The 27,073-nt window shown below is 43.9% G+C and overlaps 2 protein-coding genes across 6 annotated transcripts; one reads left to right on the top strand and one right to left on the bottom strand.

The window, feature by feature from the left end:
• Positions 1–129: 129 nt before the first annotated feature.
• Positions 130–8,799, top strand: MRPS10 (mitochondrial ribosomal protein S10). Of its 2 annotated transcripts, none has more exons than XM_056568184.1 (7): positions 130–346; positions 2,237–2,301; positions 2,791–2,863; positions 7,268–7,404; positions 8,275–8,383; positions 8,460–8,549; positions 8,653–8,799. In XM_056568184.1, the coding sequence occupies exons 1-7, from the start codon at positions 152–154 to the stop codon at positions 8,734–8,736; spliced, it is 753 nt and encodes a 250-aa protein (XP_056424159.1). In that variant the 5' UTR covers positions 130–151; the 3' UTR covers positions 8,737–8,799. The 2 variants fall into 2 exon arrangements, with proteins under 2 accessions (XP_056424159.1, XP_056424158.1); XM_056568183.1 differs by having other exon boundaries at positions 2,773–2,863.
• On the bottom strand, positions 7,429–26,441 carry LOC130362980 (splicing factor 3B subunit 4-like). 4 transcript variants are annotated; one of them, XM_056568185.1, is made up of 7 exons: positions 26,187–26,441; positions 23,947–24,007; positions 23,204–23,317; positions 21,689–21,859; positions 21,476–21,595; positions 9,574–9,653; positions 7,429–7,511 (listed from the first exon to the last, which is right to left on the bottom strand). In XM_056568185.1, the coding sequence occupies exons 2-7, from the start codon at positions 23,991–23,993 to the stop codon at positions 7,444–7,446; spliced, it is 600 nt and encodes a 199-aa protein (XP_056424160.1). In that variant the 5' UTR covers positions 23,994–24,007; positions 26,187–26,441; the 3' UTR covers positions 7,429–7,443. The 4 variants fall into 4 exon arrangements, with proteins under 4 accessions (XP_056424160.1, XP_056424161.1, XP_056424163.1 ...); XM_056568186.1 differs by lacking the exon at positions 26,187–26,441 and adding an exon at positions 26,066–26,138; XM_056568188.1 differs by lacking the exons at positions 7,429–7,511; positions 9,574–9,653 and adding an exon at positions 16,027–18,336 and having other exon boundaries at positions 26,187–26,431.
• Between the last annotated feature and the right edge of the window lie 632 nt (positions 26,442–27,073).

The raw sequence follows: 27,073 nt of genomic DNA, 5'->3' as shown, positions 1-27,073 counted from the left end.
CAGTTGATTTAAAAAAAAGTTTTACACCGGAGTACCCCTTTAAAGCAGATTGTCTGCTCACTGCTTCCTGTTTACCATAGACAATTACAAGTAAAGCGTACTCATATAGTCATTAAATACAATGAGGAATGTCAAAGTGCCCAAATCAAAAATGGCCGCTGACAGCTTCCGCTCAAGAATCCTCTCCATGGTGTCTGACAGAGGACGCTACATGCTCCTCTTCCGTTCAGCCGCGTCAAGAAGATGCGCCGGAAGTGACGTCATCGCCGCCTGCCATTGGAACATGAGCGCCTGTAGAGGATTTGCCCTTCTTTCCCGCAACGTCCTGGCGGCGTCCCGTTGTCAGGTAATTATAGTTACCATGGAGATGCGGTGGTGACAGCGGGATAGCAGAGGTGGAACCATAAGTCTCAGCGTGCTTGGAATGGCTGTGATAGACTACAGGGGGCGCTAGTGCGTATGTGTCAGGACATTATTGTATCCTTAGGAGTCATTGTTATAGATCAGTGATCTACAAACTGTGGACCTCCACCTGTTGCAAGACTACAACTCCCAGGCGTCGGCTGGGAGTTGTACTTTTGCAACAGCTGGAGGACCACATTCTGGAGAGCACTGTTATAGACCATAGTATTGTGCTGGGGTGGTCACAGAGGGGGGTCCCCGGGTTATATAGTGGAAGGTCACTGATACCTGGCTGCTTATTGGCAGACATTGCCTTAGATCAGTGGTCCCCAAACTGTGGCCCTCCAGATGTTGCAAAACTACAACTCCCAGCATGCCTGGACAGCCGACGGCTGTCCAGGCATGCTGGGAATTGTAGTTTTGCAACATCTGGAGGGCCACAGTTTGGGGACCACTGCCTTAGATTGTGTCTGGTATTGCAGCCGATCACCATTCAGCCCATGGACAGGATTTGCACTCTTACAACCCTCTAATAAAGGAGAGGTCCATGGCTTACAGAATGAAGGAGATATTGATGTTCTAGCATTTGGTACTGCAGCAGCTCCCCATCCGATGGCAGGACATAGTATATGGCAATCTGGTGTTGTCTGCAGTGTGGATCTAGAGGGCAGGCGCTGAGTTTATACAAATAATACATTTCTATGATTTCATTTGGTGTTTTCAGGTGTATTTTAAATACTGCTTCCCCATCTCTTCATAGACAAAACCTGTGAGTCCTGCTTCTCCACCTATACATAGAAAAAGCCCCCCACTTCCTGTTCACAGACAGAGCCTGTGAGTCCTTCCTATTCCTAGACAGAGCCTGTGAGTCCTTCCTATTCCTAGACAGAGCCTGTGAGTCCTTCCTAGACAGAGCCTGTGAGTCCTTCCTAGACAGAGCCTGTGAGTCCTTCCTAGACAGAGCCTGTGAGTCCTTCCTAGACAGAGCCTGTGAGTCCTTCCTAGACAGAGCCTGTGAGTCCTTCCTAGACAGAGCCTGTGAGTCCTTCCTAGACAGAGCCTGTGAGTCCTTCCTAGACAGAGCCTGTGAGTCCTTCCTAGACAGAGCCTGTGAGTCCTTCCTAGACAGAGCCTGTGAGTCCTTCCTAGACAGAGCCTGTGAGTCCTTCCTAGACAGAGCCTGTGAGTCCTTCCTAGACAGAGCCTGTGAGTCCTTCCTAGACAGAGCCTGTGAGTCCTTCCTAGACAGAGCCTGTGAGTCCTTCCTAGACAGAGCCTGTGAGTCCTTCCTAGACAGAGCCTGTGAGTCCTTCCTAGACAGAGCCTGTGAGTCCTTCCTGTTTGTAGACTGAGCCTGTGAGACCTTCCTGTTTGTAGACTGAGCCTGTGAGACCTTCCTGTTTGTAGACTGAGCCTGTGAGACCTTCCTGTTTGTAGACTGAGCCTGTGAGACCTTCCTGTTTGTAGACTGAGCCTGTGAGACCTTCCTGTTTGTAGACTGAGCCTGTGAGACCTTCCTGTTTGTAGACTGAGCCTGTGAGTCCTGCTTCCTTTGCCCATAAAGGTTGAATAACAACTTTTCTATAGGGGTCTGTATACAAGGAGAGGTTTTATGCTGCTCCTCTTTTAGTCGCTTTTTTATATAATTTTGGGTCATTTTAGGAATGTATTTTCATGCTTCTCTTAGGGCCCAGAGGGCACCTTCTTGTCTTCCCAGCAGCTTTGTGTTTGGTTGAACTGATTTTACTGGTGTAAAAGGGAAAATACCACAAATCATTTGTTCTGAGCTGCATCCATGTCATCTACCAAAACCTTCCATCTGCTTTTGTCCTAGGTGCTCAGAACAAGGCAGCCCCCCTCTTGTTACTGTGCTGTTACCCAGACATACAGACATGTGACGTAAGTACAATAGTGAGGTCACTGGGGATTAGTGTGATGTGAATCTGACCATATAGGGGTTGCAGATGCTGCCTTCATGGTCAGTTGTTGCGTTGTACGTGGGAAATGTTTTCTTGTGGGGGGGGGGGGGGGGTTGTATAAATAAACCATCCTATACTCACCTCCTCCAGTTTCCCACAGCTGTTAACGCTCCTGCACTGGTCTCTAACTGAGCTGGTTCTGTGGGGTCAGGGGAAGCAGTGACCTGAGGTGGGAGACCACTGTGGCCTCTGATTGGCTGGGTGGTCACAAGCCCTATCATTTTGTCCTCAGAGGAGAAAAGCTGCTGCCAAGAGTCTGGGGGCTTCATTCTCCCATCCAGAATACACGTGGAGAGTAAGAGGAGGTGGGTTGGGAGAGAGAACTGTGTCAATCTGACGTTCATATCCATAGAACCAACATCTATACTGTTATCTGACTGAAGCTCCACAGATCTGCTTTCTGTTTTAGAAATAGCCGAGCGGTAACTACAGTGACCTCAGGGACGCCTCCAAATGACCTACAGGCCAGCGTGCAGAAGTTGGTAAGACTCCGAAAGTTTATTACTGAGGTCGTGTGTGTATAAGCTCCTTAGATGAAGAAGTTTTGCTGGGATCAGTCATCAGTATGTGATCAGCAAGGATCTGTCTCTCAGGACTCCCCACCCCATGAACAGACTTAAAGGGGTTCTCCGGTGCTTACACATCTTATCCCCTATCCAAAGGATAGGGGATAAGATGCCTGACCGCGGGAGTCCCGCCGCTGGGGACCCCTGGGATCTTGCACGCAGCACCCTGTTTATAATCAGTCCCCAGAGCGTGTTCGCTCTGTGTCTGATTACGGGCGATCACAGGGCGGGCGGCGTGTGACGTCACGCCTGTGCCCCCGTGTGATGTCATGCTCCGCCCCTCAATGCAAGCCTATGGGAGGGGGCGTGATAGCTGTCACGCCCCCTCCCGTAGGCATGCAATGAGGGGCAGAGCGTGATGTCACATGCCGCCGGCCCTGTGATCGCCCGTAATCAGACACAGAGCGAACACGCTCTGGGGACTGATTATAAACAGGGTGCCGCGTGCAAGATCACAGGGGTCCCCAGCGGCCCCTTTGGATAGGGGATAAATGTCTAAGCATCGGAGAACCCCTTTAAAGGAAAACTCTCAGCCAGTTCACCATACTGTCAGCCAGTCCATACTTTTTTTTTTTTAGGTTTTCTTGCTGCTGAATTGTCCGCCGAAGTTCTGTAATTTTGGCTTGCATTTGCGCTCTGAAGGAGGGTTCCCCCCCCCCCCCCCGCCTGCCTTGTTTTGGTCCCTCGCTACACCCAGAAGTCGGAAGTAGCGAGACTTAAGAAAGAGGTACTTCTGGGTGTAGCGAGGGACCGGGGCATGCGCAGTTATACTGTGTAGAGCACTCTCCCGATGCACAGCTCTCACATCAGGACACGAGAGCTGGGTCATATCTTCAGCGCATGCGCTCTGCAGACAAAGCGCTGCGCTCAGGGGGAGAATGAATATGCGAACAAGGGGGGTGGACTAAGGACCCTTCCTCCGGAACCCAAAGCAAGGCTGCCGGCGGGGGACCCACCTTCAGAGTGCAAATGAAGGCCAAAATGACAAAACTTTAGTGGACAACAACTCGGCGGCAAGAAAACCTAAAAAAAAACAAGTGACCCCTGTATGGTCTCCTGTTCACCCGCACTATAACCCAGTGTATTGGATTTAGTGTGGGTGAACTGGCTGACAGTATTCCTTTAATGGGTGTCACTACAGTAAGACTCCACCATGTGTCTGATACTACAGAGCCATTCAGGTGGAGCAGAGCTGCTGTACTGGATGAGGCTGCATGCACACCACGTTTTTGCAATACAGTTCCTGTATCAGGTTTTTGATGAAAAACGGATTCCTCAAAACCTGACTAAACTGTATCAAAAAGTGTGTACAAATTTTAACCCATATACGGTTTGAAAAATGATGTCCGGTTGCATCCGTTTAAGAAAAAAAATGTATACTTTTTAACTTTTCACTCCATTTTGAATATAGTTTCACTTGTTTGATTGAAATTCCAAAAAAAAACTGCAGTCAAAAACTGTATGGTGAAAACCGGATGGAATCGTACGCACATACAGGTCTGTACGGTTCCCATTGACTCCCATGTTAAAAAAAAAAACTTATACGGTTTAATACAGTTTTTCACCCGGACCAAGAAACGTGGTAGACTATGGTTTTGGGTACGGGTAAAAACTAGACAAAACCGTATAAGACGCAAAACGGACTAAACCGGATGATGCGTTTGACATACAGTTTACAGTGTTAAGTCAGTACATACGGTTTTCTATATGGTTCCATACAGTTTAACTTGAAACCGTATACGGGATATGTATAGCAAAAACGTGGTGTGCATGTACCCTGAGTGAGATCTTTAGTGCGTTCTCTCCACTCATCTACTGTAGTCAGACACACATTTATATCAAGTCAGTTGTATCTGTATACATTGCTTTAGTTCTTCTTCTATAATCTGTCATCTTATCAGCACTAAAGGGGTATCCCCCATCTTTTGATTTCTACTTCCAGGCTCTCTGAGGTTTGCGGGTTCCGGAGGCCGACAGCAGCAGCTTGCATTACTCCCTCTGACTTTTAGAATTATGTTAACATTATAGCTCACAGGACTGTGCAAAGTGCACAATTCCCATTAAAGGGGTACTCTGTCCCTAGACATGTTATCCCTTATCCAAAGGATAGCGTTTTATCTGGGAGGGAGGGGCGGCAGCAGCCTCCTGGGGCTTCCGTGGTCGTGACGCCAAGGGTTTATTCACATGTACAGTATTCTGTGCCGATTTGATGCCCACTATTTCAAGCTGTGCTCAGTCATTCCGTTTAAATTAAAATCTGCAGCAGAAAATCCTGCGCATCAAATCTGCGCAGAATACTGTACGTGTGAATAGACCCCTAACTGAAGGTTAGACCCTTCAGCTGCTTTTTTTTTTTTACCACTTAAGGGTGCGTTCACACTGAACAAATCAAGAGGAATTCACGCTGAAAAATTTACGTGCGGAAAAAATAATTTTCTTTTCGCACGGAAATGGGAGAGAAAGAAGTGAAGGGTTTTTCAGCCATTTCCGCGCGAAAGCTATGTTGGGCGGAATTTTTTTTTACCATTGACTTCTATTGGATTCTGCTTGCGGATTCCGCTTGAAGAATGAGCATGTTCTTCCTTCAAGTGTAAAGGAATTCAGCGTCGGAATTTTTCTAGCAGAATTTCTGCAGTGGGAACAGGACAGCGGAAATAACATTAAAGTAAATGGGCAGAGGAGATGTGCATTAATATGAAGCGGAGAATTCAAGAGGAATTACTCGAGTAAATTCCTCTTGAATTAGGGTGCATGCACACTATGTTTCTTAAGATACGAAACTGTATACGGCTGGGAGAGGGGGGGCGGAGAGTCGGGGGCAGGGCAACCACACGCTGCCGTATGCGGTCCCGTATCTAATGTATTTCAATGAGCGACCGGAGTGAAACGCTGCCTCCGGTCGGCTCCATTTTGCCCCGTATACGGTTTGCTGACCGGACCTATAAACGCTGTTGACTACGTTTGTAGGTCCGGTCGGGAAACCGCATACGGGGCAAAACGGAGCCGACCGGAGGCAGCGTTTCACTCCGGTCGCTCATTGAAATACATTAGATACGGGACCGCATACGGCAGCGTGTGGTTGCCCTGCCCCCGACTCTCCGCCCCCCCTCTCCCAGCCGTATACAGTTTCGTATCTTAAGAAACATAGTGTGCATGCACCTTTACTTAGTGTGAACGCACCCATAGGCAGCCCCAAACAGGCCAGAGGGAGCAGGGAAGCTGAAATCAGAAGATGGGAACACCTCCCTCTAACAGTTTTTCCTAACTAGGGTGCCAGCCTTTGGCTGTCCAGGCATTCTGGGAGTTGTAGTTTTGCAACACCTGGAGGCACCTTAGTTGAGAAACACTGCTCTAACCATTGTCAACACATTTTAGTAGTTTTATTCCATATTGGTATGAATGAGCACTAAGGCAAAGTACTACAGACCTCGTCGTCTTCATATCTGGACACTGTTCACATGTGGCAGAAATGTCTCTTTCATAGATTTAAATGTAATTTAAGATTGCAACAAAATCACGTTACATGTGAAACTGTATCTGTACTCTAGGAAGCGGGATTCATTAAAGGGGTTATCCAGGAAAAAACTATATATATATATATATATATATATATATATATATATATATTTTCAACTGGCTCCAGAAAGTTAAACAGATTTGTAAATTACTTCTATTAAAAAATCGTAATCCGTTCAGTACTTATGAGCTTCTGAAGTTAAGGTTGTTCTTTTCTGTCTAAGTGCTCTCTGATGACACGTGTCTCGGGAACCGCCCAGTTTAGAAGAGGTTTGCTATGGGGATTTGCTTCTAAACTGGGTGGTTCCAGAGACAGGTGTCATCAGAGAGCACTTAGACAGAAAAGAACAACCTTAACTTCAGAAGCTCATAAGTACTGAAAGGATTAAGTTTTTTTAATAGAAGTCATTTACAAATCTAACTTTCTGGAGCCAGTTGAGATATATAAAAAAGTTTTTTCCTGGAATATCCCTTTAACACTTGATTGGAACTCAACTAACTTGGATATGAAAGGATCTGGATCAGTGGTCTCAAACTGTGGCCCTCCAGATGTTGCAAAACTTCAACTCCCAGCATGCCCGGACAGCCAACGGCATGTTGGGAATTGAAGTTTTGCAACATCTGGAGGGCCACAGTTTGAGACCACTGATCTAGATAGAAGTTTCCATTTTCTGTTAAAAAAAAATAAAAAATCTATGGTGGATTCAGCTGAAGTATTTTGTACAGGTTTATACCGTATGGTGAGAGAAATGACCAAGACGACACAATACAACTGGTTAAAGTAATTTATTGTCATTTATACAGATAAGCACTACGGATGAACCAGACGTCCTGTACAAGAAAATAGAAGTGTTAGCGAAGGGTCATGACAAATCTGTGCTGGATAGTTACGAATATTTCATAGCCCTGTCAGCTAAAGAGCTTGGTCTGTCTCTTGAGGTGTAAGTACCGGGGGGGCAGGGATCCTGCTGGGTAGTCACTTACTGTATAGTAATGGCATCTCTATTTGGATGAAAGCCTATGGTTTTCCCTCTGAATCTGGTTAGATCTAATTTATAAACATAAATCCTCATTACTATTCTTCATTAAAGGGGTACTCCGGCACTTAGACATCTTATCCCCTATCCAAAGGATAGGGGATAAGATGCCTGATCGCGGGGGTCCCGCTGCTGGGGACCCCTGGGATCTTGCACGCCGCACCCTGTTAAAATCAGTCCCCGGAGCGTGTTCGCTCCGGGTCCGATTACTGACGATCACAGGACCGGAGCATTGACGTCACAGCTCCGCCCCATGTGATGTCACGTTCCACCCCCTCAATACAAGCCTATGGGAGGGGGTGTGACAGCTGACACGCCCCCTCCCATAGACTTGCTTTGAGGGGGCGGGGCGTAACGTCACACAGGGGCGGAGTCGTGACATCACAATCTTCCATTCCTATGGTCGGGAGCCAGAACCTCCAGTGCTGCCGGAAGCAGATACAGGTGGGTGCTGCATGCTATATTGCAGGGGTCCCCAGCGTCGGACCCCCGCGATCAGATATCTTATCCCATATCCTTTGGATAGGGGATAAGAGGTCTAAGCGCCGGAGTACCCCTTTAAAACGCTTTGCCCCAACATGAACCTCAATTGTTCAGTTTAATTGGCACTGTGATTTGCAGTGGCCTCTACAGGTGAATTGTGGTATTACATTCTGTCCATTCAAATGAATACAAAACAAAGACTGGGGGGGGGGGGGGGGGCGCTATGACAACCCTTGTGGCACAGCTTCTGCTTCCTGTTTCTTGGAGTTTATACCGTTTTCTAATTTTTAGGCGTGAACCACAGAGGAAGATAGAACGTTTCACCCTCTTAAAATCTATACACATTTTTAAGAAGCATAGAGTACAATATGAGATGAGGACACATTACAGAAACTTTAAAGTAAGACTATAGAATAAGTGTTCTAGATGGGCGCGTTCATATATAATCCCGTTTAACATTTCTACCTTCCCCACAGCTGACACATCTGACAGGGAGCACAGCGGACGTGTACTTAGAATATATCCAGCGCAATGTCCCTGAAGGGGTGGCCTTAGAAATCACAAAGGTAAGCTAAGAAACAGAGCCAGTTTACTGGGTAGTTTAGTATAACAAATATATATATATTTAGTAGGTCATGAATAAACCTGAATATTTTAATCTATCCTTAGACCAAACTTGAAAAATTACCAGACCATCTAAAACAGCCAATATGGGACACGCTGGACCGTGAAGAACAGAAAGAACCTGTGTGATCTGTGCCATTGCCTTTGTAAGGCTATAATACTAAACCTGTTATAATAAAATGTTGGACCAGAGGACTGCGCCATTGTCTTATCAATAAAATTATATTTATAGTTGAATTCATGTCATATAAGAGGCCTGTATGTGATGAGAGCTTGTATGAAAAGGTTCAGTCTACCAGTCTGGAGAGATGCTGCTGCTCATCAGGCAGACAGTGCACGATCGCCTCCGCAACTGTGGTGTGCAGCAGCATCTCTACCCCTAATTCTGGGTGCTGGGTACAAGGGTCTGTCTTATCAAAAAACCTTATTAAAAAGGGGTACTCCACCGAAAAACATCTTATCCCCTATCCGAAGTTGTGCCTATTGTCAAATGTAGTCATTAAAGGGGTACTCCCTATCCAAAGGAAAGGGGATGTCTGATCGCAGGGTTCCCGCCGCTGGGACCTAGTCATCCGTGCACGGCGTTAACTCCACTCCGGTGCCGGATGACTGGCGACTACTATTCATTTCTATGGAAGGAGGTGTGATTGCTACGTAGCTACACCGCCTCTTAGACATGAATGGAGGGGGCGTGACGTCACGTGGATGCTTCCACGTGGACCCCCGCAATCAGACATCCCCTATCCTTTGGATAGGGAGAACCCCTTTAATGACTACATTTGACAATAGTCGCAACTAATCAGCCTGAAAAAAAAAAAAAAAAAACGTGCAGCAAGAAAATGTGCAGGGACAGCTGCAAATCTCGACCACCACTGCAGTCTCCTGCTGTACAATACATCATGTGGTAGAGCTAAAATGACACAGACAGAGCTCGATCATGAAATGGCCAGTACCATGGATAGATACCTCTGCGTTGCAGGAACAAGGCTGCACATAAACTTGCAGTGTGGCTTCTCATGTTCCAGGTAAGCAGCGCCAATGAGATTCTGTGAAAACAGTATAAGCTGCTGTCACTAATGCTTTTCATACATTGGTTGCAACCAGGAGAGATTTTTAAGTTGGAGAAAAGTAAATACTTACATAAAAGGTGCTTCCAGTACAGAGAGGTTGGTATAATCCCTCTTCATTCACACAAATACAAAGAACATGACCAGATCACTTCAGGTGGTTCTGACCGGTTTTATTTTCTTCAGAGGCGACTGACTGCCTTTTAGTTCTACTCTTTGTATACAGACAAAAACCCTTTCCTATACCGTAGATGTAGAGGATGCCCTCTTGTCATGGTTAAACCCTACATGTAAAAAGATCGCTGCACGTTGTGTTTAGAAGATGTCTTCTCCCCCCCCCCCCCAACAAAATGATCGCAAGCTTAAAGAAGTACTCCGTGCCTAGACATCTTATCCCCTATCCAAAAGGAGGAGATGAGGATAAGATGTCTGATCGCAGGGGCCCCTCCCATAGACTTCAAGGGAGCGGGGCGTGACATCACAATCCTCCGGACCCTGCATCGCCAGTCATCAGGCACAGGGCGAAGTTCACTCCATACACCGGATGACTGGGTGCTGCAGGAGAGATCGCGGGGGTTCCCAGCAGCGGGACCCCCCCCCCCCCCCGATAATCAGACAAGTTATCCCCTCTCCTTTGGATAGGGGATTAGATGCCTAGGGGCGGAGTACCCCTTTAATAACCAGTCTCGGTTCTAAAATTTGACATCAAGACATAACAGAATTTTTAATCTGTGGGGGTCTGAGACCCCCACCAATCTTTAGGGTATGTTCACACTGCGGAATTCCACTAGTAAAAGTCTGCACAGTGAACATTACCATCAGTGTGAATGGGTCTTCCGCGAGACCCGTTCACACTGCGGAATTTCAGTGGCGGACAATTCCGCTGCTGAAATTGTTCTGCGCAAAGAAAGAACATATTCATTCTTTGCGCGGAAGTCCGCGAACACTGCATAGCAGTCATTGGTGATGGCGCAGTGCCGCGCGGTCCTACTGCCGCCTGCCAGTCTGAATCTCCGCTCGCTGAATTCTGCGAGCGGAGATTCCGTTCACACTCTGTAGTGTGAACATAAAGTTTTCTGAAATGACAGATATACGTTATGTACCTTACTCGCACTGACTCCACAAGTCTTAATACTCAGTGTGTGTTCAGACTAGTGATTTGTATAGAGGAAAAACTATGCCTAGATTTATCACTCTGACAGATGGCAACCAGACAGCACTGGGCACCAGAGCCGAGTTTACTGTTCAGCAAAACCCAAGTCCTTTTCAATGGTAGTTTTACCCAGTGTAGTACTACTTAGTGTGTGTCCCAGTGCATAACCTTTGGCAATTTCTCTACCCAAATCTCCAGTTTTCCCAGATCCTCTGTAGTGTGAGATTATACTCACCCAATACTGACCCAAAAACAATACTGACCCATGTGATACCTCACTATTAACTTACACCCAGAGAATGTTCCATAAATCACTACCCTATGCTTCCTATCACTGAGCCACTTACTATCCCACTTAGGGGGCAATTACACTACAGGAACCGGACCCGGCCCGTATCGAATTCATTTCAATGAGCCGACCAATCAAATTGTGACTCCGGTCGGCTCATTTTTTGCCCGTATCCGGTTTTCTGACCGGACCAAAAACCGTGGTATACAGCGGTTTTAGGTCTGGTCTGACAATCAGATACGGGTCAAAAATGAGCCGACCGGTTACTGTTTGACTCTGGTCAGCTCATTGAAGTGAATGGATTTTGGCGCCGGTACGGAAGCGCTCTGTTTTCCCCTACCCCCAGTCGGATCTGGCAGCCGTAGGCTACAACCATAATGTGAATGCAGCCTAACATACTGTTTTCTCAGGGGTAGATCAGGAGAAATAGCAGTTGGGCAGACAGCTATTGTATATGGTAAGCGTTAATCATAGCTATCGTATCTGTATTTAGTCAATAGGTGCAGAGCATCTGCTGCATAGTGACACCTATATAACCTTTTTACAGAAACTACGGGAGCAGTAATCTACCATCCTGCACATCAGGAACCCTACAGAGGGGTCTAATATAGTAGGTGTGATGCAAACTGAACTTAACACTAAAACCAAGTTTTATTACCAATAGATTATAAACTGAATATTAAAACAAAGAAATCAGGATCTATGGGGGAGATTTATCAAAACCTGTCCAGAAGAAAAGTTGCCCATAGCAACCAATCCTATTTCTTTCAATTTTAAAAAGACCTCTGCAAAATGAAAGAAGTGATCTGATTGGTTGCTATGGGCAACTTTTCCTCTACACAGGTTTTGATAAATTTCCCCCTATGGCTTTGCTCTTGTTAAGGAATGAGCCAGACAGAGTGAGGTCATTGTGCTATTTTAGTAATCCTGCATTGGTGTAAACCTCTTCAATGATTTTGTGTGATTTTGTCAGTACATAATGATCATTGCCCTGGAGACGGGAGTTATCCTAAGGTTAGGGTCACACAAAGAGTCTGTTTTAAAGAAAAAGTCCCACGTCTGAAAATGTATCCCCCTATCCAAACATAGGGGATATAATTTTAGACTTTCCTTACAAACGGAGCAGGGGGTCAAAACGTGCCCTTCATTCATCTCCATGGGAGAGCTGGAGATACACGAGTACAGTGCCTTTGGATAGAGGATACATTTTCTTCTCCTTAAAAGTAGTAAGAAGAAAATGGCAAGCTGAGCAGAAATGCCAAATCAATAACATTAGTCCCTTTGACATATCCATTAATTCTGACCAATAGAAACTTGCTACACTGCTCAGTAGAATAAATGATGCATGACTAGAAATCCCTGATTAAATGGGTGAAGAGCAGCTTCAGATCATCTTCACGATCCAGAACAACAATCCATTAAAAGCAGGACTTATTTGTACAGTACACAGATTTGTTGGAAATGCTGACGTATTTTGGATTGCATTAGTCCCGAGTCCGAGAATGTAGCAGTGGATGCGCTAAAACACAATTGTAGCATTATCTATTTATGGGATAAGAAGATACATGTGTAGCAGAAGCCCCTTATAGAACTGAACGCTTCTAATATTCCTACTTGCAATGTTGATGTGACATACTATGACTGTCAGAATAACGTCACCTCGTTCAGCAGCAATGAGTGGTTGTAACATGACGTGAGGAGGTGCCAGCAGCTTTATTTTCATATTTGAGGGATCTAACTCAGGACACACATAGGCCTCTGTGGTATGGGGTTCAGGACTTCAATGATCCACAGTGTCCTGATCATCAGTAAAATTAATGTCAAAACTACTAAAACAGTTCAGGGAAATTAAAGGGAATCGTCAGCTCTAACTGCTGTATAATGGTGTCAGATAACATTTATAGTATAAAAAGCAAACAATACCTCTCCTGGAGCAAATACAATTGCCTTATTTCTCAGCCAAGTGTCAAGGTGGTGGAGCCAAATCGCTCAAGTGTCACAGCCTAACACACCAGCTCTCACCCACATCTTCCATCCCCTTCTTGGCTGAGGTTCAGGGCTCTGCCCCTGCTAGGAGCTAAGGAGCAAAGACGCATGCTGGCAATTGAGCAGCTCCGCCTCTTTGGCACTCGGCTGACAAATAAAAAGGCGAAACACCACAAGCTCCATGAAAGGTGCAATTTGCTTTTACACTAACATCCATCCAATGGTGTATGCAACTCTTGGCAGAATATACAGCTGATGGATTAAAGTAGCTTGTGTCTGTTTTTTTAAACAATAACTTTATACCCCATGACCTGTAATAAAAGTAAAATTCACATATAGATGCAGAAGTTAAAAGACAACAAAAGAGCAGTAGCAGTTTACATGACACTGAGAACCTTAGACTTCCCAGCTTTTACCTTCAGGCAATGTAGCAGCAGGTTTTACAGAAAGGTTTAGATAACATAATGAATCTTGAGCAAGAAGAAAACTGTTTTAGCGTCTCTCAGGAGTCAGTGGTGAGTGAAGTTTCAAGCATTGTCCATTCACTTTACAGGTTATTGTCATAAAGTGACATAAGGAGCTGTGCCTCAAGACGGAAACAACATTGACTAATTTTAGGGCTCTAATATCTTACTTTATTTTTATCTGCAAGTCAGGAAAATAAGTAGCAGATACATAAAGTAGACATGAACTCTCAACACAGTTAAAGGGATACTCCACCCCTAGACATCTATGGATCCTTTGGATAGGGGATAAGATGTCTGATCGCGAGGGTCCCACCACTGGGACCCCCCGCGATCTCTGCTGCAGCACCCCAGTCATCCCGTGCACGGAGTGAACTTTGCTCTGCGCCGGATAACTGGCAATGCAGCGCCAGAGGCTCGTGACAGCCACGCCCATGTCATGACGTCAAACCCCCTCCCTTAATGCAAGTCTATGGGAGTGAATAGAACAAGTTGCGGTGTAAGAATGTCCTTTCTTTGGCTCTGGCTGGTTTTGTACGTGAACACCAAAAGCTCTGGCTAATAGGTTAGTGTAGGAACTGGGTGAACGGAAATGCAAAACTAATTTATAGTGTCATGATAAATACATAGTAACATAGTTCATAAGGTTGAAAAAAAAAAAAACAGAGTCCATCACGTTCAACCTATACCCCTAATGAGTCCCTACTGAGTTGATCCAGAGGAAGGCAAAAAACCCTCATACTGGAAGTTAAAATTCCTTCCCAACTCCAAATAAGGCATCAGAATAAATCCCTGGATCAACGTTCTGTCCCTATAAATCTAGTATATATAACCAGCGATGTTATTATTCTCCACAAATGCATCCAGACCCCTTTTGAATTCTTTTACAGAGTTCACCATGACCACCTCCTCCGGGAAAGAATTCCACAGTCTCACTGCTCTTACAGTAAAGAACCCCGTCTGTGCTGGTGTAGAAACCTTCTTTCCTCTAGACGTAGAGAATGCCCCTTTGTTATTAATACAGTCCTGGGTATGAATAGATCTTGGGAGAGATCTCTGTACTGTCCCCTGATATATTTATACATAGTTATTAGGTCGCCCCTAAGCCTTCTTTTTTCTAAACTAAATATCCCCAATTCTGATCATCTTTCTGGGTACTGTAGTCCTTCCATTCCCCGTATTACTCTGGTTGCCCGTCTTTGAACCCTCTCCAGCTCCACTATATCTTTCTTGTACACTGGTGCCCAGTACTGTACACAGTATTCTATGTGTGGTCTGACTAGTGATTTGTACAGCGGTAGAATTATTTCCTTGTCGTGGGCATCTATGCTCCTATTGATGCACCCCATGATTTTATTTGCCTTGGCAGGAGCTGCCCGACACTGGTCACTACAGGTAAATTTACTATTAACTAAGACCCCTAAATCCTTTTCCACGTCAGTCATCCCAAGTGTTCTCCCATTTAATACATAATCCCAGCCCGGATTTTTCTTCCCAATGTGCATTACCTTACATATATCAGTTTTAAACCTCATCTGCCACTTCCCAACCCAAACCTCCAACCTATCCAGATCCATTTGTAACAGTGCACTGTCCTCTATTGTGTTTACCGCTTTACAGAGTTTAGTATCATCTGCAAAGATTTCTACTTTAAATGCTTTGTCATTGAGGACATTACCCCAATTTATATTGTTAAGGGCTTCTCTGTGTTGATCAAACTTTGCCTTCCTAAAGTTCATTGTTTTTGTGGCCCCCGAGAGATTCCCTTATTGAAGAACAAGTTATAATGTATTATATATTATGATCACTATTTCCTAGGTATCCTTCTACTTGTACCTTATTTACTCCGTCAGGTCTCTTGGTTAATATTAAGTCTAGTAGGGCGCCCCCTCTGGTCGGGCTCTGCACCATTTGGGACGGATAATTGTCTTTAGCTATAGTCAGAAACCTGTTTCCTTTATGAGATTCACAGGACTCAGTCTCCCAGTTTATATCAGGATAGTTAAAGTCCCCATTATTATCACCTCATTCTGATTTGCTGCCTTGTTTATTTGCCTCAGTAATTGATCTTCCGCCTCTTCCATTATGTTTGGTGGCTTATAGCAAACCCTTATCAGAATGTTTTTCTCCATACATTTCTACCATATTGACTCCACATTATCGTTTCCCTCCCATATATCCTCCCGCAGTGCGGCCTTCAGACTGGACTTTACATGAAGACAAACTCCTCCCCCTTTCCATTTTGTCCGATTCTTCCTGAACAGACTATAACCCTGTATGTTATAGTTCTGGCATTAATCATCATGCAATTCAAAAGGTGTATTTTTTTTTCTTCCTATGAAGCCTATCCCTATTAACTATTCTAACCCCTCCCTCAGCTCCACCCCCAGGTACATTACTAAGTCCCCCCTCTATCTACACTGTCCTCCCCCTCTATGTTATAGGTTCCCTCCCCCCCAGTTTAATATTTCAGAAAATATTACCTTGGAGGTCCTTGCCTTAAGCTTGTGGCCTAAGTCCCTGAAATCATTTTTAAGGACACTCCACCTTACTTTGTTATTGGTGCCAATATGTACCATGACTGCTGAGTCCTCTCCAGCCCCACCGAAGAACCTGTCAACCCGATCCACGATGTGCCGAACTCGCCAGGAAGACAACACACTATTCGACGATCCTGGTCTTTGTGACAGATCGCCCTGTCTATCACCCTAATAAGAGTCCCCCACTACCAGTACCTGTCTGTCCCCCCCAAATAATTGAGTACAATATATGTAGTGAGATAAGAGCAACATTATAAAATGATGTCTATGCTGCTCAAAAGTAGTTTAGTCATTCTAGAATGTTGCAGCCTTGCAGTTTTATACTGCAGTTTAAGATCGTTGAACAGAAATTTTTTTTTTCTAAAGCAGCACATCAAAATTTTTAAGGGAAGCTTAAACCATGACCTATGCATTAAAACTCTTTTGTACCAAAACATTCTACCCTACGGTGGTTAGTGCAAGGGATTTGCTTATTCAGATGAGGCTAGTCCTCCGGTAATACTACACTCCGGTTAAATTGCTGAGTATTGGAGTCTCCTCCTCGGATACTTGTTTCAGATGTAGTGCAAATGTGGGTTCCCTCCTACCGGCAATGTGGAGTTGCCCCTGTGTGGAACCCTTCTGGAGGGAGGTGATGCAATTTATGGCTGATCACTTAGACAATTGGGGAAAAAAACATAGGGGAAGTCTGTCTACTGGGTGTTCTTAATGACTTGGACATGGGCTCCCTAGGCGCCTTCTAATTCGATTTTTATTGTTCTGTGCTCGGAAAATATTGATAATGACCTGGAAGGATACCTCTCCTCCTCCCTCTGTCGAGATGGTTCAATTTAGTTAATAGATATGTACCTTTGTATAGCACGCTGTATACTACCCGTAAATGCCCCAAGAAATTCTATAGGGTTTGAATGCTGGGAGTCGGTGGCTCCCCCTGAGAGGGTTAGTTCGCCGTGTTAGTGTGGCTGGCTGGACTGGGCAGAGAGTTGTGAGGAGTGCTTCGGGAGTGTGTGAGTGTCTGTCCTAGTGTATGTGGTGTGTGTATAATGGCCGGCTGAGGTCTACCTGGAACGTGAATTCGGCCCTGCAGTTCACTTTCCTTTGTTACGCTGTTTTGGTGGGCGGGTAGACTTTCCACTGGACCAATTATGTGTGAAATGTTCTGTTTTCTTTTTGGTGTATAAAACGTTATAAATACTTTTAAAAAAACCTGCTGACTGAGAAGGGTGTGACTGCCAGCACCACCATTGGATCCTAAGAAATAAGGCTCTGCAGTGATTCACAGGTTCTTAATTTGCCCTGCACAACAGCTCAATAAGTGCATTTTATCACGCTGCTATGGAGTTAGCTAAAAGTCACCTTGCAGAATGCGAAGAATAAGTAAAGAGGCTGGGACAATTAAAGGACATCTGCAGCGTTACAAACACTTATCCCCTATCCACAAGATAGGGGATAAGTGTTTGATCGCGGGGGGTCCGAATGCTGGGCCCCCCAGCGATCTCCTGTACGGAGCCGCGGCTCTTCAGTGCAGGTGGCGTGCCTGCCGCAGCATAACGTTGCGGCCGGCACGCCTCCTCCATACATCTCTATGGGAGAGGCAGCATTCGTGCCTCCCCCATAGAACTGTATGGGGACGGGGAGGAGACAGGGAGTCACTGTCGACCTCTAGGCCGACGCTACGCACCTTAGTGCTCACCATGAGCGCTTATGGCGGCACCCGTTAGGGAGATCAGGGGGGGTCCCAGCAGTCAGACCCCCCCGCGATCAAACACTTATCCCCTAACCTGTGGATAGGGGATAAGTGTAATGCCGCTGCAGTTGTCATTTAACTGGTTCTTTAGTAGCTTCTTTCTCAAGCCTGTATCACAAGTATAAAGTTGTCACATTTTTGCATTCAAAGTTGCAATTCCTGGCCTGACCACAAGTCCAATGACCTAAAATGACATCATCATGGATCCCTCTGCAGTCACCAGTAATATGAATGCAAAATGTGGCCATCTTACACTTGTGTGATGCCAGCCTTAGCAATCAGGGGTAGTCCCAGCAGGCAGACCCTCCCCAGTCAGAAAGTGGCCGATATTAAGTACCTTCACTTCTAATTGTGGAAAAACTTCTTTAAAATTATATTTTTTGTTCTAAAATTGAGCTTAGAATTTATAAGCACACAAAGCAGCAGCTTAAGACAGCAGTAGAATTTCCAGATGGCGGCATGGCATTGCACTTGAAGCCTTACCTGCCAAAGAAACCACAAGAGGATGAGGACATGGAAGAAAAATTAGAATCACTCTCACCTTAAAGGCTCACTCTTCAATGGTCTGCATGCCATCTTCTACGTGCTTCAAAAGGGTAACAATAATAGCAACAATAATAGCATCACTTTCAAGTTTGACAGTTCAGTAACATTTAGATATGTTCTTATATACTTGTAACTCTGTGAGAATATAAGACATGAGAAACCTATTCTATGGACAGGACTTATAAATGTACAATTCTGAGCAGGTGTCTGGTTGGCTGCTGCAGCAACTTCTTTACAAAACTTGTCCTAAATCTTCCATTTTTTTCCCTTTGTAGTATAAATGTCTGTGTCATGCACTTGATCCCTACAGGCCGGCATCCTCATTCGTGAGCTGAAGCAATTTGTCTTTTACCACCATTAGGGGGAATTTAGGAGCATACTGTTACTATTGTGTATACATTGTATGGAGTTACCCCAGGCAGACAATGTTTTAATAATTTAGAGGCAGACAGAATGTTTACACAGGTTGGACACATTGAGGTAAATCTGCATAAGAAAAGCAAATGCTACTGATTTCGTTTTTGGGGGCAGATTTGTAGTTGTTGATTGTTACTAAACCAATCTAAAGACCTGGACAAAATTGCTGATACCCTTTTATTAAAGGCAGAAAAACCCACAATGCTAATTTCCGGTAGATTTTTGTTCATTACTTTTGTCAGTTTCAAGCTATTGTGGGCTTTGCCGTTTTTAAACAGAAGGGTACAAGCAATCTTGTTCACATCTGTATCTGAAATCTACAGTTGCAGATTTTGCTGTGGAACTGGAACATATACTGCAGATTTTAATATTCTCATTGAAGTCAATTCAATTGCTGCAGGTTTCAAGTCTGCCACTGTAGGTCAATTTATGTGCGGATTTTGTGCATATTTTTTTCCTCAGCACATGGATTAGATTTGTAGAAATCTCATCCACATGCTGTGAAAAAAAATAAATAAGATGTGAACATACCCCCACGAAATCATCAGGAGCTCAGAAGAACTGATCGATGACCTTTATCTTTCTATAAGAAAGTACAGGGATGGGGAACACGAAACTCAACTGAGCATGCATGACCCAGGAATGTTGTGGGACATAACCAAGGACAACAACACATAAAAGTCAGGCAAATAACCTGAAACAAGGCAATAGAAAAAAAATTTAAAGTATTGGGTAATATTGTCTCAGCAAGTTCTATATTATACCATATTAAAATTGGAGGGACAACCCACTTAAGCATTTGCTATGAATTTAACCAAACTTTCTTTAAAGTTCTATATATTGGATGCTTCTGTCCTGTATAGCCGGGAGTATGTAGTGAGGTTGAAACTTCCTTGTGCTGTATAATTCAGAGTACGTGTCTGCTTTAAAATTCTAAAAAAAGTGTTCTATACCGTTCATATATGTTTGCACAGTAGTGAAGATGCTTGCATATATGAACAGGTATAATGTGCCATTTTTTTTTTCTTTTTAGCGGTGTAAGGATTACATTTGCAACAGTGTTAACTGACATACTTAAGATAATAAATAGCCTTGCTCATACTACAAAAACATGTAAAAATGTACAGTTGTAGAGGGATAAAAAAAAGGAGACACATTAAAGAAAAAAAAATGTATTAAACATTTAGAATAAATACTGTGAATGCAGGAGAATACATTTAGCTTAGTGTTACAATGTAAACATATCTTCAAAACTAATGAAATGCAACATTTCTGATAAAATATATATAAAAAATAAAATAAAACAGTTTCCTGTAGTGTTTGTAACAATTGGTTACGGATTTCTTTAAATCAGTGTTTTGCATGTTGGCTTTGAGGTACTTAAAGTACAAGTACAAGCCTCAGCTTGACAACCCCCTTTTTTCAATTCAGCCCTCAGCAGAATAATAGAGATAAGGGGAAATGGGGGGGGGGGGGCACTCCCCAAGAAAATTCATCAGTTTTTCCATTGTAGCTACGAATTTACAGTAATGCTAAAATAAATTACAATTATAAAAACAATAACACTTGGTAAATGAGGTTTTGCTCACATTATAAAAACACTTTTAGATGCAATTTACAGTCTTGTTAAGATTTTACAAGCATACAGATCTGTTAGCGTTAAATGGATAGTAACAAATTTCACTTGTTGAAAGTAATGCAGAGAAATGCACATATGCATTACGTAACCACTTAAATATGCTACAGATTACATTTATGCCAACTACGCAACCTTTACAGCAGGTCAAGCTTTCGTATACAAGACTAGATCGGCTTTTTGTACTCACAACATTTCAGTTTCTTAGTGTTTACAATTTTTAACACTTAGCATTACAAAAATGTATGACAGTATAATTTGATATAGAGTGCGTGAAAACACAGGATAACACTGAGAGCCATCTTTAAAACGTTGCACACAAGTCCCGATACTTAGAATTATAGTTAAGGTTAACGCTTGACCCGTCTTGTTCTGTCCCGTTGTGCAACAGCCAAAATGTCCACTCACTTTATTGTGGAATAAGTTTTTGATAAAAAGTCCAAAAAGAAAGATGGTTTTGTCTTATGTAATGGAGTTTGGCATTTTGTTTTGTCTATGCCACTTAATGCATGAGGGCTGCTGGAAAACATTCTTTTCGTAACTCAAACTAAATCATTTGGCAACATAGGACCAAAAAATTTAAATAAAAATAAGTGTTTCACTCTCCGGCCACATAAAATCTGCTATGGATTGTAAACAGTGTGTCTCTTTAAAAGCGTCTGCCACCTGGCGGTGCGGGCCATCTCTGGCCCCAGCCAGGTGGCGGAGGATGTGCTGCAGCACCGCGTCCATTGGGAAAGCTGTGTGGAAGGATAAAATCACAAGTGTTTGCTATATGGGAAACTTGTTGAAATAAATTAGAAAAAAAAAAAAAAACAGAAGCTAATATGATTTATTTTTAGAAAATGGTGTATTCTAAACAACTATACAAAAGTAATGCATGCAGGAGTAACATGGCACCTACATTGTTATTATTCTAAAGCTATGCCTCTACAATCAAAGGCCAATATATGCTTTGGAAATTCTTAATTTATATGCACTGGAAGTAAATTTTAATATAGGAGAAATATTAAGTGGTCTTACCCTCTTGGTTGAGAAAAATTTCCTCTTGGTGGAGGTGGTAACATACCCCTACCACGGGGAGGAGGTGGCATCCCTCTAAATCCCATCAGTCCAGGTGGTGGTGGTAGAGGGTGTCCACGCCTTTACATCGACAAGAGAAAAAAAAAAAGTGTTAGATTGGTATAACCATTTGTTATTAGCAATAAAAACAAACACACTGAATTACTCCAGAACCTTAATGGAGCAAGCGGAGGTGGTGGCGGGGGAGGTGGTGGTGGAAAGGGTTCTCCCATTTCCCTTGGATGAAGTGGTGGTGGCGGCGGCGGCAAAAATCCCGGAGGTCGTCCTCTCATACCCCTATGTCCTCGAGGGTCCATATATGGATGCATTCTCCCCATACCACGTCTACATACATAAAAAAAATTAAAGTGAATAATGGGCACACAATAAAATTTTCCATCTTCATTTCCATACTCTCCTACCTCAGACCCCCACAGCTCCTGTTCCAGCACATTCCAGTACACCCTTCTCGCACTTGTTGCTACTTTTTGAGACTTCTCAGCAGGACCTGCCCACTTAGCCAGTCACTGACAGACAGGACACCATTAAGGCCAGCATCAAGCAGTGACCAAAAGGCTCTAGAACAGCAGCAGGGGAGTAGGACTTTTTCTTTTACACTGTCCTAACAACATATCAATACCTCTTTAAAAGGAGAACTCCAGAGTATAAAAATTGTCACCCATACTGCCAGCAGTAAAAAAATAAAGATGTACATACCTTCCTCCGCTCCTCCGGAGTCTCCGGTAACCGGCTCCGGTCTCCGCCACGATCCTCTTCCTGGTTGCCGGTGGTCGAAGAGTCTTGTTGCACTCAGCCAATCACCAGCTGCAGTGAAGTCCCGACTCGGCCGGCGATAGGCTGAGCAGCAGTGTGACGTTTTCAGCCCCGGCAGCAGGTGTAGTGAAGAATTTTGTGTCTTGAAGCGTTCTCACACTGCCGCTCAGCCTATCGCCGGCCGAGTCAGACTTTGCTGCAGCTGGTGATTGGCTGAGCGCAGTATGATTCTCTGACCACCGGCAACCAGGAAGTGGATCGCGCCGGAGACGGTTACCGGAGGCCCCGGGGGAGTGGAGGAAGGTATGTACAGCTTTATTTTTTTTTTTACTGCTGGCAGTATGGGCGACAATTTTTATACTCTGGAGTTCTCCTTTAATATCCGCAGCACATTCATTATTCCACATGGATTTTCTTTTAAGAAAATGTGAATGGAGCATAAAATGCTGCTTTCACATGCCAAACGCTAGTGGATTATCTAAACGGGGGGAATCAGGCGTCGGGCCACAGCCGTATCACACAGTTAGGTGCTTCGTCAGGCCCCTTGAGGCCTGATGAAGCACCTAGCGGTGTGATACCGCTGTGGCCCAACTGTTTCCCCCCTTTCCATCTTCCGCCTCCCTGATTGTTCACTGAATGGACGTGAAGTGAAGCATCCCGCTGCAATTTATCGGGCGAGTTGCTCCGCACCTTTCTCTTTAGTGTTTGCATTGTTCATTCATAGTCTTATATTACTTGTTCATATAAAATTTATTATTTTTTACTTAAGTGAATTTACCAATAGATTTCTTTTGACCTTATCACATATCTATCAATACCATTTGTAAAAAGCCTTTTAAAAAGGTTAAGCTTAATCTTAAAATGTTCTTAATTCTGCTTTTTTGCAACATGCTTTAACCTGATACATAATATTACCTCATTGGTACCATCCCATTCATTGGTTTATTCAGAAACTTTTCCCTTCCAAGTGGAAGCGGTCCTTTCATGGCTCTACCAACAAAATTTCCCCTGCCCCGATTGCCTCGCCCCCTGTTGGAAAAAAAAATAAAAAATACAAGAAAACAAACAAGCAGGTTAAAATATGAGTTAACATTTCATATTCCCCAAACTTAATAATAATAAATAAATCCCTCCTAAAATACAAGTTTAAAACACCCCCAAAACAAAAAATAAAAACATTACAGTTATAGGGCACAGAATAGGGCAAGTTTATAAATAATTTTGTCAAATTTCATCACCCAAATATTTTTCTTCCCCCTCCATTTTTTGCAGCTTATTTTATGGAAAAATTAAAGATGTCATTAGAAAGTACAACTGGACCATCAAAAAACAAGCCCTCATATGGGTCTCTGGCTATTAAAATGCTAAGGGAACCTGTGATAAGATTTTTTGTTTTCAACCCAAAAGTATGATGCTGTATAACCTGTAAAGAGCATTCACCAATGCCTTATATAAAAGAGGGGGGGGGGGGGGAGCAGTGTTTTCACATCCTACAGCAATTCGCTATTGATTTACTGTTGACAGCTTCGACAACACAATGACTACATAGAATCAGGGAGCGAGGACATCTTTACATCATCTGCAACAAATCCTGAGAAAGTAGAAGGTGCATCAGAATGTTTCTTCTCATGATAACCCAAATTCTTAAAATACTGTACCTAAATTTCCTAGGCTCAACACCATATTCAAAACGGTCAATAGGCATCTTCAGTTCAATTTCTGTAATTTAAAGTACAAATAATAAACAATAGGTTACAATGTATGAAAATGGGGAACGTATCAATGGTTTTTGTGTAAACTTTGACAAAATTCTACAGATAGAGCTGGAGAAGAGGTATAAGCCTACTATAAATCCTGATCCCATGGAAATAGCAGCAGCAGTATACAAATAGAGCTGGGGAGGAGGTATAGGACTGCTATATATTCTCATCCCATAGAGATAGCAGCAGCAGTATACAAATAGAGCTGGGGAGGAGGTATAGGACTGCTATATATTCTCATCCCATAGAGATAGCAGCAGTAGTATACAAATAGAGCTGGAGAGGAGGTGTATATGACTACTATATATTCTGATCCCATAGAGATAGCAGCAGCAGTATACAGATAGAGTTAGAAAGGGAGGTGTATAAGACTACTATATATCCTGATCTCATAGATAGCAGCAGTATACAGAAAGAGCTGGGGGGAGGTGTATAACTACTAGAGCTAAAGAAGAGGTATATGACTACTATATATTCTGATCCCATAGAGATAGCAGCAGCAGTATACAGATAGAGCTGGAAAGGATATATATCTCCTGATCCCATAGAGAAAGCAGCAGCAGTTTACAGAGAGAGCTGGAGAAGAGGTATATGACTACTAAATATCCTGATCCCATAGAGACGACAGCAGCAGTATACAGAGAGAGCTGGGGGGAGGTGTATAACTACTAGAGCTAAAGAAGAGGTATATGACTACTATATATTCTGATCCCATAGAGATAGCAGCAGCAGTATACAGATAGAGCTGGAAAGGATATATATCTCCTGATCCCATAGAGAAAGCAGCAGCAGTATACAGAGAGAGCTGGAGAAGAGGTATATGACTACTAAATATCCTGATCCCATAGAGACGACAGCAGCAGTATACAGAGAGAGCTGGAGGGGAGGTGTACAACTACTACATATCCTGATCCCATAGAGATAGCAGTAGAGCTGTAGAGGAGATGTATAACATATCTATCAAGAACCTATGGAAATAGCAGCAGCAATATACAGATAGAGCTGGAAGGGTCTTGGAGCCAGCAGGAGGGATCTGATTGGTGATGACATCCTCCTGCAGTTCACAGGAAGTCAGCTGACCCAGGACTGACCACTTCCTCTTACTTATTAAAAGGTAAACTGTCAGTTTGATCTTTACCGTGCCCGTCATCTATTTTCAGTATATTCAAATGAGGTGCTAACTGGCACTCTGACGTCAGTGCCACCTGCCGCAGCGCCGCCCAGCTCATCAATATTCCCCCCCTCCCTCTTCATTACAGAGCAGGTAGAAGAGGCAGGGGGAGGAATATTGATGAGCTGGGTGGCGCTGCGGCAGGCGGCACTGACGTCAGAGTGCTAGTTAACCCGGCCGATGCAAGTTAGCATCTCATTTGCATATACCGAAAATAGAAGATTACGGCGCGGCGGATCCGGGCACGGTAAGGATCAAACTGATCAGAGTCCCCTGCACTTCCACTGGTTAGTGCAGAGGGAAGAAAGCTGACAGTTTTCCTTTAAGCACTGTGATTTTCTGTGGGTCAGACTGGTAATCACATGACCCAGTTACAGTAATGACAGATGCACTGGTATTTGTGTGCATGACTTAGGCAGAAACAACCCGAAATGCTTTTTTCAGGATTGGCCATCGAGGTTATATTTATATGGGGGGGGGGGGGGGGGGTGTAATTCGGTTTTATCCATACATTTCAATAGAGAAGCATGCAGTGGCGGTTGCAAAACTACAACTCCCAGCATGCCCAGACAGCCTTTGGCTGTCTGGGCATGCTGGGAGTTGTAGTTTTGAAACAGCTGGAGCCACCCTGGTTAGGAAAGTGACATACCTACATTGGGACTCCAAGTCTAAACCGTACAAGGCATGCTTATACTTATAGTTCCACAATTCCATTCTAACATATCCTGTCCATATGAGGCGTTATATCCTGTCCATATGAGGCGTTATACCGAGTATCATGTACATTATGAGGAGTATGATTCCACCCCCCCGCCCCCATAACAAAGCACAGGACGAGCCGCTCACCTCACAGCTCCATTCATACGCTGCACGGTTGCCTAGCAACTACCACAGCTCTCCAATAACCGTTTTCCGCTATACTACCTGGGATATACGAAATAATAACGACAACCGGAGCCGCACTTACAGGGTATGGTGCAGAGAATCGTCCCCCCCGCCGGCTCCTCAGCCCTCTCTGGCAACGATGAACGGAGGCAAGATGGCGCAGAATTCTTGTCAGGGCAGCCCGCCCAGTGACGTCTGTACGGCCGAGGAGGGAACGCTTGGTGCTGATTGGCTAAAAGCGAGGAATCGTACGAAAGCGCTGATTGGCTGACCTGAGGGAGGTCGGGAAATATCTGTGTAGTAAAAGGGGAGGAGCTGAAGGCAGCGGGGCGCCATGTTTGATTTATTCCGTACATCCATAAAGGGAACGTGCGCATTGGTTACATAGAGCATTTTTGCATCTTCGTTTTTTCCTCATCGCCTTTTAACCCCTTAAGAACCAAGCCTATTTTAACCTTAACCCCTTAAGGACCAGGCCATTTTACACCTTAGGACCAGAGCGTTTTTTGAACATCTGACCACTGTCACTTTAACCCCTTAAGGACCCAGCCATTTTACACCTTAGGACTCGTCCATTTTTTTGCACATCTGACCACTGTCACTTTAAACATTAATAACTAATAATAATTAATAATAGCTGGAATGCTTTTAGTTATTCTGATTCAGAGATTGTTTTTTCGTGACATATTCTACTTTAACATAGTGGTAAAATTTTATGGTAACTTGCATCCTTTCTTGGTGAAAAATCACCAAATTTGATGAAAAAAATGAAAATTTTGCATTTTTCTAACTTTGAAGCTCTCTGTTTGTAAGGAAAATGGATATTTCAAATCATTTTTTTTTTCACATTTCCAATATGTCTACTTTATGTTTGCATCATAAAATTAATGAGTTTTTACTTTTGGAAGACACCAGAGGTGTCACGATGCCGGCTGGCAGGTAGTGGACCCTCTGTGCCAGAGAGGGATT

This window comes from Hyla sarda, chromosome 3 (genome assembly GCF_029499605.1).
Source record: "Hyla sarda isolate aHylSar1 chromosome 3, aHylSar1.hap1, whole genome shotgun sequence".
In the NCBI taxonomy this organism is placed as follows: domain Eukaryota; kingdom Metazoa; phylum Chordata; class Amphibia; order Anura; family Hylidae; genus Hyla; species Hyla sarda.
Note: the sequence above shows the minus strand (reverse complement) of the source record. Positions and strands in the feature narration are given on the sequence as shown.